Source organism: Schistosoma mansoni, chromosome W (genome assembly GCF_000237925.1).
Source record: "Schistosoma mansoni strain Puerto Rico chromosome W, complete genome".
In the NCBI taxonomy this organism is placed as follows: domain Eukaryota; kingdom Metazoa; phylum Platyhelminthes; class Trematoda; order Strigeidida; family Schistosomatidae; genus Schistosoma; species Schistosoma mansoni.
In genome coordinates this window covers 48,239,882-48,256,763 of record NC_031502.1, presented here as the reverse complement: position 1 = coordinate 48,256,763, position 16,882 = coordinate 48,239,882, and the positions used below count along the sequence as shown (strand labels likewise).

General features: G+C 39.8%; 1 protein-coding gene across 1 annotated transcript; it reads left to right on the top strand.

Moving 5' to 3' along the window:
* Nucleotides 1-1,917: 1,917 nt before the first annotated feature.
* On the top strand, nt 1,918-13,455 carry Smp_088260 (putative cell wall protein Awa1p). The gene is made up of 3 exons (XM_018789961.1): nt 1,918-1,968; nt 10,491-12,397; nt 12,501-13,455. The coding sequence occupies exons 2-3, from the start codon at nt 10,498-10,500 to the stop codon at nt 12,998-13,000; spliced, it is 2,400 nt and encodes a 799-aa protein (XP_018655352.1). The 5' UTR covers nt 1,918-1,968; nt 10,491-10,497; the 3' UTR covers nt 13,001-13,455.
* The last annotated feature ends 3,427 nt before the right edge of the window (nt 13,456-16,882 follow it).

The following is a 16,882-nucleotide window of genomic DNA, read 5'->3' as shown; positions in this document are numbered from 1 at the left end:
AACTTAGTTTACGGATAATCAGGTCTACTTTTACGATTAAGTAAAAAAAAAGTTAATAACAGAAATGAAGTTAAATTTGTTTTCAAAAGGGCTCACCACTTTCGTGCCTTAAGGTAACCCTCGTGCTATTGATAGAAGAAACCAGAGAAGTAGTGAATAGGTCTTTATTTCGATCTTCGCGCAGTCACAGTGGAGCATGGGATTATCTGTTCAGACAAACAAAGGCTCTCAACATTCAATATAAGATAATAGGGAATACAACGCTTACAAAAAGTAAGGAAGTGAATGAATACTTGAACAATACTGTTTTAGCATATGCTTGGTTGTTTGGGGTCAACTCTTAACCAACCAACCTGAGCTGTTACAGCTTCACCTGCGACTCAACAGAACTCTCAGAAGAGAAACTGAGCGCTGACGTGGTGTACTGGGGAGTGCAGTACCTTAAAGAAGACACTTCTCCTGGCCCGGATATGATCCGTTCAGTTAAACCGAGGGAAGCAGCTTCAATCTTGACAATACCGCCTAGCGTGATGTTCTCACATTCGCCAAGCCAAGGCACATTACCATAAAATTGGAAACGGACTCATATTATACCAATTTTCAAGGGAGGTCGACGCAGAGAACCTTCAAGCTACCGACCAGTAGCACTTCTCTCAATACCCTCCAGCATATGAAGTCCCTGATATGTGACGGTCCACGTGACTGCTTAATATCCATGATCTTATTTTCATCCTGACAGCACGGTTTCAGAAAAGTTAACTATCGTATAACTAACCTACTGACCGCGGTGGACAGATAAAAAACCATCATAGATCGCAAGGGGAAGGTTGACGTCATTTAAGTTGACTTCTCAAAAGCTTTTGATGGGGTCAACCGTATATGTTTTATCAATAAGCTCAAACAATTAGGTATAAAATCACCTTTAATTGATTGTCTCACTTCATATATAAAAAATCGACACCTTAAGGTCGGCGTTAACTTCACTTTCTCTCAGGCTATGGAATGTCCTAGGGAGGACTCCTGTGTTTAAGTACTAGAACCTCTTCCTTAATTTGCATAAACGATCTTCCGCAGCAGGCATCATCAGATTCATTGGTTTTCGCTGATGATGTGAAGCTCTGGAGAGAACTACGTAACGAAGAGGATAGTTTGGCACCTCAGGAGGATATGGCTCGGCATCAAAGTTAGGGAGACAGCAACGAACTTACTCTTAACATTTCCAAGTGTAAAGTAACCCATCTGGGACATGTTGTAGACTACAGCTACAAGTTAGGCAACTTCCCTCTAGGGGTATCCCAAGCTGAAGATCTAGCAGCGTTTGTACCCTACGATTCGAAATCTAACGCTAACTGCAACAAAAATGCCTGAAGAGCGCCTCCAATCACTGAACATTTACCCATGGGAGTATAGGAGCCTTAGAGGTGACATTATAATGATTTACGGCATCCTAAACACTTCTGGGCATCCTCTTAAACACCTACTTAAGCTTAGTCCCAATACGAACTTTGGGCGTAACATCCAGAATCTGGAGACATAACACGGCAGAAAGGACCGTAGAATTACCTTCTACTCCTTAAGAATAGTCAAATGCTGGAATTCGCTGCTGGCTGAGCTAGTCCAAGCGACTTCCTAGGGATCCTTTCAGAGGAAACTTGACATATTCTTAAGAACTAAGAACAGTATCTCACAATGATTCACCAACTTTTTTCTTCTACCTCTTTTATCGTTAATATACATAGGTTCCTGCCTGTAGGTATCGGCGATCCACTGCTACTAGATACGGAAGCCCGTTAAGCGAAAGCTTCTTCTATTCTACCCGGAACCATTTGAACCATTCCTTCATTTTGTGCGCGAATGTGATATCGCTCCAATCGTCCCGCTGCATTTGATACATGAAGGTTGGCTTTAGGAATATTTTATCGGAATAATACGTTTGTCGGTTTTCGCTTTCCCGAGAAGTCGTCCAAGGTAAGAATTACTTTAAAAAGGATTATCACGTCCTTTAAATGTACTTACTTGACATTCAATAATTGGGTGACTCTCAATTCGGACTGACGTTCTTATAAAATAAGTAGTTTTTGATTCGGTTATATGGACACCAAAGTTACGAGCTAACATGTATCTTAACACAAAAACATTGTTTGTGGGACCATGACGTCGGCTATAATATAAAAACGCTATTAAACTATGGATAAATAAATTTCGCACAAAAATCCAACACACTTAACCTCATTGGTCCGTCTATAGGCTATAATATCACTTCATCAGGGGGCTTTACTCATTTATTTACAACTGTCACCCCTCGTAGAGGAACGTAGGCCGTCTATCAGCGCTCGTCATCCAACTATGTCCTGGGCAATCCTTTCCAGTTCCTATTCATCCTTTTCATGTCTGCTTCCAACTCTCGACGCAATGTGTTCTTTGATCTTCAACTTTTCCGTTTCCCTTTACGATTTCAAGTTACCGCTTGCCTCGCGATTCAGTTTGGTGATTTCCTTAATGAATGTCCTATCCACTTCCAACGTGTTTTCCTAAATTCCTCCTCAACTGCGAGCTCGTTTGTTCTCTCATAGTAGGCTGTTGGTGATGGTATCCGTTCAGCAACGAACATTGAGTATCTTGCGTAGACAATTGTTGAGATATACCAGTACGTTTTTGATGATGATTGTGGTATTCCTCGGAGTTTCAGCTCCATACAATAGAACTGTCTTGACGTTGGTATTGAAGATTGTGACTTTGATATTGTTTGACAGTTGTTTTGAGTTCCACATGTTGTTCAACTATAGGGATGCTGTCCTTGCTTCGCCAATTCTTTCATGTACGTGTGCATCAGATCCTCCTTGTTCATGGATGATGCTGCTGATCAGGTGAGTGAACGTTTCCACGTGTTCCAGAGTTTCTCCATCAAGTGTGATTGGATTGGTGCTCTCCGTGTTTTAGTTGGGGACCTTGCTTTTTCCTTTGTGTATGTTGAGGCCTACTGATGCAGAGTCTGTTGCTACATTGGCTTTTGTGACCTGCATCTGTTCGTGTGTGTGCATGGGATAGAAGAGATACTCAATCTGCGAAGTCCAAAACTTCTAGTAACACCCAAGCTGTCCATTGTATTCCGTGTTTCTCCTCAGATATTGAAGTCTTAATGATCCAGTCAACCATGTGAAGAAAGAAAGGACGAGAGACAGTAATCAGCCTTGTTTGACACTAGTCCTCACATCGAATGCATTTGTGAGTTGTCCTCCATGCACGACTTTGCAGTGTAGTCTATCGTATGAATTCCGTATGATGTTGACAATCTTCTCAGCTATTCACTCCATAGTGTCGAAGGAGTTTCTACAAGGTTCTTCTATTCACGCTGTCGAACGCCTTCTCACAGTGGATGAAGTTGATGTATCGTGAGGAATTCCATTCAATCGACTGTTCAACGATTGTCCGTAGTGTTGCGATTTGGTTTGTGCACGACCGATCCCCAAAGAATCCAGTGTGTTGACCTCGAATTTGGGCGTCTAATGAATCTTTCATCCGGTTCAGCAACACTGTCGAAAACTTTTCCTGTTACTGACAGTAGTGTTATTACTCTGTAGTTCTCATATTTGTCCCGATCTCCTTTGTTTGGTATGTTGATGAGGTGTCCTTCTTTCCAGTCCTTCGGCACTTGTTCTTTCACTGAAATCTTTCTGAATTAAACATGGAGCATGTCTGCAGTTACTTCACTGTCTGACTTCAGTGCTTCATCTATCGTGTTTTCATGTTGTGCCGCTCTTCCACTCTTCATTTATCTAATGACCATACCAATTTCGTCGATTGTTGGTGTAGTGACAAGTATAGGAGGTTCCACGTGTGCCACTTCGATGTCCGGTGCATTCAGTGAATCTAGCCTAATCAAAAGTTCCCCAAAGTGTTATATTCATCTTTCTCTTTGTTTTTGAATCTCAATGAATGGCTTGCTTTCTTTTTCCCTGACTCATCTCGTTCTGTGCCTTGACTTTCTCTGCTCTTGTTCGACTGTTGTTAATTGCTATTTCCCCGTTCTTCTTTTCTTGAGCCTTGTCCAGAGTTTTGATAGAGATATATTCCTTGTGATGATGATGCTTGTTACGACCCAGAACCTCCTGACACGTTGAAGTTAGTGCTCCTTTGATCTCTTCCCAGTTGTCCTCCATAGCAGTTCTCCCTTCTTTGAGTAGTCTTTGTATGACCTGAAACCTATTGTTGAGTTGTATCATGAATTCGTTGAATTTGTCAGTATGTCGAAGGAAGGCTGTATTGAACCTTTGTAATGCTGTTTCCCCAGTTGTCCAGTGTCTCCTTAGCTTCAGTTTCATGTTGGCAACCACCAGTTTTTGTGGTGATCTGAAGGTATGTCATCTCCTCTCCTAGTTCTCACACCTATTGGCCTTCCTATTTGTTTATGGATGCGAATATGATCGATCTAATTCTGTGTAGTGTGATCCGATGAGACACATGTAGTTTTTTGTATGCGATTGTGCCGCCTGTAACCAATGTGTTGAATGCACATAGATTTGCGAATCTCACCATTTTCGTTTTTTATCCTAGTCAGTCCATGTCGTCTTATGATATCTTCATACTCGGTGTTGTCTATTGTGACTTTGGCTTTTAGATCTCCCATCAGGATGGTGAGGTTGTTTCGTAGGCATTTCGCTATGATTGATTGCAGCCTCGAGTAGAACTGATCTTTATTGTCGTCGTTGTTATCATTGGTGAGTGCATAACATTGGGTGACATGCATTGTGATTCTCTCCTTCTTTGTTTTGGAGGATGCTTTGCTAATCCTGGATCCATGGGAATCCTACCAAATAAATGCTTTTCATGCTCTTCTGGACATTATCAGTACAACTCCTTGAGTGTGTGGAGTATTTGCTTTTTGATGACCAGAGTACAACAGCATCTCCCCTAATCTAATCTTTTCTATCCAGCCCTGATCCAACAGGTTTCACCTATTCGGAAAACCGCCATGTTGTATCTTCTGATTTTCACAGCTATTTGATTGGCCTTTCCAACCTCACATTGTTCGAAAATTTCATGTATCTATATTAATTGCTGCTCTGTTTGTTAGATGAGGCATCGAGTTTTTGAATCTGGGCTTTCACGATAAGGCGTTATAATTCTTCTGAATGAAGATTGTTCAACTCGGAGGACCTATTTTAGATGACTTAATTTTTTTATTCTGGTTAGCATCTTTTTAGCAAGATTGTTTCCTACGGGATGGGGTTGGTGACCCCATGCTCAACCCTCCTCCTTTATGTGGCCTTGGGACTGTTAATAACCCTAGAAAAGCTACAGGCTGAGTTGGCTTTACTTGGCAATATAAAGCTTATTTATAACGAAAGGAGTTACATTCGAAGTCCTTATTTCTTCAGATTTTTAATTCCCGTAGTTTTTTTCAGTTGAAGTCTTGAGGAATGTTGAAATATGTGTCAATGATTAGCCGTACTTGTATTCATCCGCACAACCACTTTATTGAATGAGGAGATATAATCGGGGAGTTTGAGAGCGTTTTGCAAACATGTTTCCTACGTCCGTTAATCCAGGCATATAAAGACACAAATTAGCGAAGGCGAAACGTACCCTATTGAAAGCGATACCCGGTACAAGGTTTAGTATATGTCAAATCAGACAACGAATAACGTGACTAAGGGGACGCTGTAAACAGCTAATTTTGCAGATATGCTAGCACATATAAGACTTACAAGTCCAGAATTAACAAGGGCTCCAATAATAAGATACATGTATTAAAGGTCGGGATTGCTTCTGAAAATAATTTAGTTAGCAGAAAGATAAAGTCAACTCAAAGGTTATCTGCCGACTAAGTTATCAAAACCTGAATATATGGAACAATATCTGACGCGTTTTCATAAAGGACCACTACTACTATGCCGAAACTATTCAACATTTCCCGTTACCGTCATTCTCTGTTATAAAGACCGTAGCGGAGTATTACTGATGGACATATCCAAATAACGAGTTAATACTAGGTAAGAAATCGTTAGACAGTAAGTATTTAGTGATTGTTTCTAATCCAGTACTCACTACGTTGATCTATAAAATCCAGACTATCATTTTCATATATCTAAGGGTAATAAACTAAAACACCTAGATCTACTTAGATTACCTCAATTAGTTGCTAGAAATCTGATGGAATATTTTAAAATTCTCAGGTTGGTAAACCAACGTAAAACCTGTCACAAATACATATCGACTGAAGTTATAAAACCTCACCAGCACAGTGAGAAAGAAAATTAACTAAGTGAAAATCAAGACGAAAGCAGTAATTTGAACTGCTATACGAATCGAATCATGAGAAACACGGTTCAAGCGGCATGAATGAAACGAGCAACTATGAATCAACAGACATTTGATAGTAGATGCGACTACGACATATTTTGCGTTATATCGCTTAGCGTCTCTAACTATTAATTAGAAGTATTTTTCAAGTTCCAACCGGAAGTTGATACCAGCTGATAAGGCTTAGTTTGAAAGCCAATAGCTTCATGGATTGGTACTATTTTATTATCCGCGAAGCCTTCATATAACTACTTAGATGCTTTTTTCCACATTCAGATGAATTATAGCCATAAACGCATACCGTGCACTTTACTAATTTTGAAAATCTCAAGTTTCCATCTTTTAAAATTGTCAACATCTAACACTGAAAATTTTTGATCCGTATATTACATTGGAGATAGGTCCCGCTTTTAAGGTATCTATTGTCAAAACTCGTAACTTCATGCTTTCTGCTCTCACTAATTGTTCTGTATAAATAGTAAAGCCGTGCTTATTGTAGTGTCGTATTCTCACTCGTTAACACAACATTTTTCAACATTAGAAGTTATATTTAGAGTATGTTAATAAATATTTTTTTGATTGTGGTTGGTGAAATAACACATTCACAATGAGTCGTTGAAGCCTAGAAAGTACGAAACAGTTGAAATCCAAATGTTTCATCCATTTTTTAGCCGGATAGATTAAGGTATCCATTGATTTTTTCGCGTCGATCTGCTATGACGACTACTAATCTAGTTTCCTTCCCAGATCCCTCGGGAAGAAATATCATTCCATAGTGTAAAGAACTGTTAAGTAAAGACCGCCCTCATACCTCTAACAGCAATCAAAATCCTCTTGTTCACTATCAAATCCCTTTGCTTCCATTACCAAAACCCACCTTTTTCTTATAATTTTATCCCCATGCACCACCAGTGCCAACTATTCGAGTTCGCAAGATGTGATTCCTGGCCTCCCGAAACCGCACTGTAAAACACATGTTGGAGCTTTCAATGTTCCTACCTTATTTCAACTAGGCCAACAGGCGTCTTTAACAAAGACTTTAGGATCCCGTGCCATAGATGTATGTTTTTTCTTGGAGGTACATATAGGATCCAGGTGTAGTCATTTATTTGACCTCACCTAGTTGTTACGGAGAATCAGCACAATTTACCCTCCTTGTATCTAAAGTCTTGATTGTTACCTCTCGTAACCTCACTGGTGTAAGCGCATCACTAAGTCCAGAGCTGAACGGGTTCTCGTAGATTGAATCTCAATAGACTCTCTGGTGTGCTGTCCGACCAAATGGAGAAGTAAGAACGCATAATGATAAGAACACACCCCGTTGCCCCTTTGTCATCTGTGCCTACGCTCTCACTGATTACAGTTCGGATGAAGTAGATGATCAGTTTGATATGGTGACCTCCACTATTGACTCAATGATAGACACAAATAGACCATATCAACATCAGCCATCGATGGAGAGTTGCAATAGAAGAATCTCCTTCATCCTAGGGCACGTGCTTAGACACAGACCATGCCATAGTACGAGCACGTATTCGTGTCGTACTGGACATAGAAAAGCCACAGCAATAAAATCCTTTAGAGCTCACTTAAACTACAGAAAGACCAAAAGCATATCATTAACAACTAGAGAAGCAGTTAGTCAATCGTCAAAGTAATGCTCACTCCGATCTAGGTTGGCATGGTATCAGGACAGCCGTGAGAATAGCAGTGATATATTAGTAACTACAACCGAAAGTTTAAGATGTCAGTAGACTTCAACATCGTTTGCCGGAGTGATAGGTGCTCGAAAACTCATCCCGTCAACCTCCGAACACGATATGGAGTAAAGGCAATTCAAACTTAGACTGACAGAAGGTATACGTAATGATCATGAGTAGTGATGGATAGCTAAGGCAAAAGCGGTGAAAAAGTCAACCGCGATTGATAACACTGGATGACTTTTCAGAACTATCAAATAAAGCGGTATTAAAAATTCGGGAGTTATTAAGATTATTTCTGAAAAAGATGGTCCGTTCTCAACCAAGGATACTAAAACTATAGGTAAGACGATTTCGAGAACAATTTAACTGCTCACCAGCTACTCTTCAGTTGCCTAATTTACTAAGCAACCTGAATGAAATGATTACACAAGCTCTTTAGATCTTTATGAAGTAGAAAAAGCCATAGCTAAATCTAAAGCGAAGAGGAGTAGAAGGCTTTTATAGATTGACCCCTGAGATTTTTAAGGACTCAGGTCTAGTTTTAACCGTTAGATTGAGAGATTAGCTAGAGTCTGAGAACTAGACCTAATTTTATCTGACTAATTTCGACCACTAATCGTTTCAGTCAGTAACGCAGGACAAAAGTCCTTTTATGACAGACACTGAGGAGTCAGTTTAAATAATAGCCTCAATAATTGCCCTATGGTTAACCAAGGCTTGGGAACAGCGGAGTGGTTTCAAATTTGAACGTAGATGTGTGAATCAAACATTCGTCTCACACCAGGTTTTGGAGCACAAACATTTCTACAGACTCCAACCATGATTGCATTCCTTGTCCTTAGGGTAGCATTTGACTTCATAGATCGACAAGTTTTACGGTACCATCTATCATTTAAGAACGTATCAAAGGAATATGTTAGCTTTGTACAGGCTCTCCATTCGAACGCTACCTGTTGAGTCAGAGATTGTAACAAACTGCCATCCTAACTGATGACATCAAGTTGTGTTCGTCAGAGTCGTTCATTTCCCCCCTTTTTATTTAAGTTTATCGTAGGTATTCTTTTAGGAATGGATCTTTCATCATCTAACTTTTTGGAGATTGATACCCTACAAAGAGATTCATTTGTTGACTTGGAAGATGCGAATCATGCAGTTCAGTTTGGGTAAATACTCGGAGGTGATACAGTCTTTTGATCGCTTTCAGCAACAATCCAAACGTGTTTAAGATGTGGTTCTTTCTTTAAATGCAGGACGTTGCTTCAGGAATAGTCTGCTTTGACTCCTGAGCTAATGATGGGAAGTAGAGTGGTTGGCCCTGTCGATCACTTCTCTTATCCTGGAATTTTCATCAGCCCTAGCGGGTTGGTGTCCGTTGAAATCTCGTCAAGAATCCAGGAAAGTCGGTTGGGTTTTATCAACTTGGATCACTTATTGCTTAGGCAAAGTATCCACCTCTTAACCAAAGGATAAGTTAACCGTTCAACAGTTCACTCTGCCTTTGAAAATGTAGGATATTTGTAGGTTATTAATATTCGATCTTAAATATCTTCGAACCATTGCTCATATATTTTAAAACCATCGAGTTAGCGATTCTGAGGTTAGGCCCAGATTACTATGTATGTATGGTAAATCGATTGGCGAGACAATGAATGCTTATATACTGAAGTAGTTAGGACATGTTTTACGTATCCTCATCCACCGACTACCTCGATAGCGCAATGGCAGTTGATGTAGAAGTAGGTTGGAAAAGAGCCAAGGGTTACCAAATCAAGACATAGCATCAGTCCATAAAGACACTGACTGTTGGACTGAGCCATATGGATAGATGAAGACTACGTGGTCGGAGTCCGCGTGACTATTGAAATCAGTGGTTGGAGATTTTGGATGAGATGGCCTAGAACCACTCATAACAGTACATATGCATTCACCCATTTTTCCTTAGATCATAAGTTTCTCAATTCTTTATGATTTTTTATTTCACTTATTTGTATTTTCTCGAATCGAGTCTTTGATACCTGATCTTTTCTATTTCCACCAATAACGTTATTATCTATTCACTCTAGGATTTCCCTTGACGATTTCATATCGCTGTGCTGATGAGGTGTGACAACTCTAACCGATGTACACATATTCCAGGTTCTACGTTGCATATGACTGATGGACTCACTTAGGTAGGTAACTTCTGGAAACTAATCGTAGTGACATCTGTGGATTTATTCTTAAAACAGTTTTAAAAGTATTTACTATTTCATCTCTTTATTTCTAACCACGTACTTTATGTTTAGTAATTTTGGTTGTCATTGCTATAAGTTTTATTCCGGTTCCCTGGTTTTTCATTTTATTTTCGTTCCAGTCCACTGATGTGGTAATGCAACTTGGGTCGTTGTATATTTGTTCCACATTCTGTGTTGTATATGACTGTTGGACTGTGTAATTACTTCGTTCGACTAATTTGCTTCGCTTTTATTTGTATGATCATTTTAGAACTTAAATGCAATCGAATCCTGCATTCTCTGAAGAAACTAAAATTGTTTTATCTTCGATCAACGCACCATCATTGTTAGTTAATGAAGAAAATCAATCAGTAGAGAATTCCAATGATGCATTTGAGCTTCTTTTACCTGTTGTTTTAAACAAAGAAACTTTAGATATTGTGGAAGCTAATCTGGGACTAGGTGGTGGAGGCGACTGGTGGATAGACCCATCACGTAATCCAATTGAGGTAGACTCAAATGGAAACAGAGATGAAGGTGCTATTTTAGATGTTGAAGCCAGTTGCAAAATTTGGTATCGCACGCCATTTGATCGAGATCCAGAATTCTGTAATAATTCTTATCATCTTTTGAACCGATTAAATGAGTTGGCAAAAATCAAAGGGCTAATTGAAGAGGCATCACTGAGGAAACACTCTCCCAATGAAGTAGGACTAAATGATAGTGATCGCCAAATATACCATTCAACGCTGTCTGTGAATGGTTCTATGGATTTTAAAAATTTTTTGTCACATCCAAATCGTGATATACAGAACATTGATCCCCAGTTAGATCTTCGCCGCAGTTTAAACAGTTCAGCTGGAGAGTACGCTAATTTGCATGGTACATATGCTTTACGTAAACAAAATAACAGTGGAAAGTTACCTTTACGTGAAGTCTTTGATGCTAGAACTCAAGAAGTTGATAGTGCTATGTATTGTGAAAAACCCAAACCACCTTTCTCCCAAGCCGTTTATTCAGGATTACCTCAGTTACATAGATCTCAACGACCTGCGACTCCGAATAATAATGTTTCACCTAATATTAGTAACCGCAAAATTTCCTCAAAGCCTAATGACTCTTTGCTTGTTCCAGGCGCTACTAGTAGCCCTTATCAAAAGGCTAGTGGTCAAAAACACTCCGTTCTTTCACGGACCTACTCAAAGGAGCAAATGGATTTACTGAAAGAGGCGAATGATTATCCTCTCAATGAGTCAATTCCTAAGGTACCTGCCTTACTTTCTAGATCTCATGCATTGACCGCTTCTCTGCCCATGTCGGATAATGAAGGTGACATAGATGTAACGAGAAGTTTAGATATCTCATCTGGAGTTAATCAATTATCTCAATCGCTTTCTGCAACTGAATTAGTTATGAAAGGTCGCAAACTTTCTGAGAAATTTAACGCATCTTACTCTAGTATGCGAAGCTCAGATGTATTTGAATTAGCTCGTCTCCAGGAAACTCACTTACGTGAACACAGTGGTAGTAGGAGTAAATTAGATTGTTCCAACACTTCACTTACTGAGTCGAGTTTTGGAGATGAGAAACATCGTAAACACAAAAGTAGTGCCGCTGGTAGTATTGGGCAAAAATCAGGCAGTGGTTTAAGTTCTTGTGGGGTTAGCGCAACACACAGTCACGAAGAAATTGCAATTGAGGATACAAATGGTAGGCCAGAACGTCAACATACTATTATAGCGAAGGAATGTTTTAAACCATTATCAAGTTCAGTAGATTGCGAACCTAAAGTCAATATGATTGCGGATGTGCATTCGAGTACAAATCTGGATCAAGCAGATGTTGTAACTTCACCCTCTAAACCATTAAATTCTACATACGATGCTCCAGACTTCAAGTGCGTCTATGACTGTGATTCAACATCACAAGCAGATGAATTAAAAAATCTCAGACCCATTATAGACAGTATAGATAGTACCGTAAATACCATAAATGATTGTACCACTCAAGGAAGCAACAGTGTAGCACACATATCTCATCCAAATGATGAAATGATGAAACCTAAGGAAAATGAACACCAGCCTGATGCTTATGAGTTAAACAGTCGTGTTACTGTGTTGGAAAACAATTCAGATACTGCGTTACCTATGAAACATGATGAAGATACAAAGTCGTATTGTATCACCGTATGGTAGTAATCTACCTAGTTAAGACAATACTTCCATCAATATTATTCTAGTGTATAATGATAAATAATCGTACTTCATGTGTAATAACATAGTTAGGAAATTAAAATATATGTACAAAACAATACCAAACAGACAATCAGGCTTGAAAATTCCTTCAAAAACATCAATCCCTGTTCCTAACGGAAGTATTTCTCGTCTTCCAATGCTATCTCAAAAAATGCCTTCAATGAGCATAAGTAGTCGTCTTGGTTCACGTAAAACTAGTATAACTGGTCCTGAACAAGGTTCTTCTTTTGATCGTCCAATAAACAAAACTCAACCTCCTTCACACAGAAATAATCCATCCTCAAATAACAGCATTCATAGCAGTGTTAGTAATGTTTCTTCTAGCAATATTAAAACAAACCAGACATCTAATTCTACAAAGTCCCTTCCTAAATCATCAGTATCATTAACTGTACAACAAAACCAAAGACCAGTGCCTTCTAGAATCAGTTTATCATCTGGTACTTCAGGAACTACTAGCACCATTCGAAAGCCAATAGTACCATCGTTTGGTTCATCTCGTGGGAAATCATCTGGTAGATCATGAATTCAACTTTGAAAAAATGTTATTAACTTTTGATAAAAATGTTATACACTACTTTTAAGATAACCCATATGACTTCTTGTGTGCCAAATCCCGGTAATCCTATATATATACATGCAAAATCAAATTTCGCTCTTTCATTGATAGAATAAAATGGAATCTAGCTTATGTATACATGTATGTGACAGGTATACAAAGACTAACATTCTAACGAATAGTTATATCATATTCCTTAATCTTTCTAATCAAATTTCTATTAATTTCAGTACTTTATAATTTTCCTTATAACAATTAGCTATACAGTATTAGTTATACAGTGTAGTTTATTCATTATGCAATGATTTAGTAAATTTATTTCTTGAAATGAACATATTTTTTTCATACTATCCCATTTAATCTTAAACTGAAGTTATAGTAGTAATTAACTTGTTTTTCCTATTTTTAGTACTTTTTTTAAAAAAAAATAAATATCTTATTACTTAACAATGATGAATTTATAATTAGATGCATCAATTCAGGCTTGTAAAGAGTAGACTTGGTCTTCCCTCTTTCAGGTTACTATTTTTATTCTTTTTTTGTTTTTTAGAGAAAAACACCTTATCGTTTATGTGCCTTTTTTGTATACTAATGGATATAGTGTCTATTTGATAACTTTTGTTTTGTTATTCATGATTAATTTGTATAATTATAGAGCTCTTTCCTACCATTCGAATGTGTTTTTTTTTAATAAATCGGTTAAGGGCTCTGGCTCAAGACTGATAAAAGTTAATTCTCACTGTTCGTTAACCCTATAATTTGATCCTTTAAGGAAATCACTTACTAACTAATTACTTCACCAGTTTACATCTCATTTATATTGTTAGTCTTTATATTAGATAAACAGAAATTTCACTCTAGGTCATGAATTTGTACATAGTTAATAAGTTATATTTTGTTCACTTTGCATTCGACAAGTAATGCGAACTAGCTGACATTGCTTAGTGTAATTGTTGTAGTGATTTTAAAGTTCAACTTTCTTCGATTACTGTGCATTCAGTTCATGTCTGCTTCTAACTCTCGACGCAATGTGTTCTTCGGTCTTCAACTTTTCCGTTTCCCTTTACGATTTCAAGTTACCGCTTGCCTCGCGATTCAGTTTGGTGATTTCCTTAATGAATGTCCTATCCACTTCCAACGTGTTTTCCTAAATTCCTCCTCAACTGCGAGCTCGTTTGTTCTCTCATAGTAGGCTGTTGGTGATGGTATCCGTTCAGCAACGAACATTGAGTATCTTGCGTAGACAATTGTTGAGATATACCAGTACGTTTTTGATGATGATTGTGGTATTCCTCGGAGTTTCAGCTCCATACAATAGAACTGTCTTGACGTTGGTATTGAAGATTGTGACTTTGATATTGTTTGACAGTTGTTTTGAGTTCCACATGTTGTTCAACTATAGGGATGCTGTCCTTGCTTCGCCAATTCTTTCATGTACGTGTGCATCAGATCCTCCTTGTTCATGGATGATGCTGCTGATCAGGTGAGTGAACGTTTCCACGTGTTCCAGAGTTTCTCCATCAAGTGTGATTGGATTGGTGCTCTCCGTGTTTTAGTTGGGGACCTTGCTTTTTCCTTTGTGTATGTTGAGGCCTACTGATGCAGAGTCTGTTGCTACATTGGCTTTTGTGACCTGCATCTGTTCGTGTGTGTGCATGGGATAGAAGAGATACTCAATCTGCGAAGTCCAAAACTTCTAGTAACACCCAAGCTGTCCATTGTATTTCGTGTTTCTCCTCAGATATTGAAGTCTTAATGATCCAGTCAACCATGTGAAGAAAGAGAAAGGACGAGAGACAGTAATCAGCCTTGTTTGACACTAGTCCTCACATCGAATGCATTTGTGAGTTGTCCTCCATGCACGACTTTGCAGTGTAGTCTATCGTATGAATTCCGTATGATGTTGACAATCTTCTCAGCTATTCACTCCATAGTGTCGAAGGAGTTTCTACAAGGTTCTTCTATTCACGCTGTCGAACGCCTTCTCACAGTGGAGGAAGTTGATGTATAGTGACCAATTCTATTCAGTCGGCGCTTTAACCGGGTTGGTGGACAAGGCGAGTCCACCTAGGGGAGTTGGAAAACCCTGATTCCAAACCAATGGTGCACATGGGCTCCAGTATCCTGAAGGAACAAATGGCGTACGAACTAACCGTTGGTCACCGGCTACCATGGAACTGCATCTCCTCACGATGCTCCACTGCCTTGTGGGTTAGACCTCTAGGTCAAAGGCTCGGGGTGTGGCCCCCTAAGAAAACCACCTGCTTCGGTTTGGGCACCCGGGCAGTATCACAGCCCATACACAAATGAAATGAAATGACGCACTCCACTAACTACACTGCTCTCGTTCCTAATAGAAGAAAGACAATTTACATTATCATTATTATTACCATTATTATTATTACTATTATTTACTACGTCGCTTTTTCACTCCCTTTATCCCCAAATTGTGTATCCTTCCTTTCCAACTTATGCAGTAGCTCGTCCATGGTGGAAACTCTGTCCTATCTAAACGATCTCCAGTCACTGTCTGGTTGAAAGTGAATGCTTCCACCGATTACGAATACTGAAGCAGTCTTCCTGAAACCACGTACGCCGTTCAAGCTGGCTTCCTTCAACGTTCGCACACTAATGCAGATCGGACAACAGATGGGGCTGGCTATGTCTTTAGAAAGTCTTAATATTGTTGTTTGTTGTCTATCCGAGACCCGTATTCAAGACTCTAGTGAAGTACTACAAATCCGCTCTCCATCTGTCGCTTCGAAAAGCTTGTTTCACGTGCGCTTAACCGGGGACTCTGTGGCATCTTCGTCTGGTTTGCTGGCGTTGGTGTTGCACTAAGCACTAGAGCTGAGGCAGCACTAATCGATTGGATCCCCATTAACAGTCGGTTATGTGCTCTTAGATTAGAAAGTTCCATCAAAGTGAGAAGAAATCGGCGTGAGAATCGGTGTCTTTTCGTCATCTCCGCCTATGCCCCGACAGATTGCAGCCCGGATGCAATCAAGGATGTGTTTTACCACCAGTTAACTGTTCTTCTTCAGAAAGCGTGTTCGACAGATATTGTAGTACTAGCCGGAGACTTGAATGCACAGGTCGGGCGTCTAGGCACAGAAGAGAGTCGTTTAGGTGGCCTATGGGGACTTGTTGGTCGCAGGACAGATAACGGGGACCGTTTGCTGCAACTGTGCACAGACCACAACCTGTTTCTGGCCAGCACTAACTTCCGGCACAGTCATCGCCGGTGTGCCACCTGGCGTCCTCCCTCTGCATCCCAAGCCTGGACTCAGATTGATCACATCGCGATCAGCTACCGCTGGCGTGGTTGTGTACAAGACTGCCGCTCCTTTTGGAGTACCTATCTGGAGTCTGATCATGCTCTGGTCTGCGCCAATCTCACCTTACTTTTCAGTGGCCGAAGGATCGACCGTCATCAACGGATCGATGTTAGTAAACTGGCTGCAACTTCTGTTGCAAGTAAGTATGGAGCGGAGCTAGCTTCTAGGCTAGCTACCATCCCACCGAAAAGTATAGATGAGCATTGGTTGCATCTTCATGACGCCATGAAAATGGCGAGTAAAGTCGCTTGCGGCTTCGCGAAACGTCCTGCTTATAAGCACTGGGTTTCTGGCTCCTTACAACTGATGGAAGCCCGTCGGTCTACTCCGGGTGACCGTGAGTATGACCACAAACGAAGGCTGTTACGTAATGAAATCGGGCAAAGCTTGCGTAAGGACCGAGAAGCCTGGTGGTTTGAGCGTGCTAATGAGCTGGAAGCAGCAGCTGCATCTGGTATGTATCTGGTGCCCTTTTGTACCAATATGTATGTGTTTAAATAAAATAAAGTAA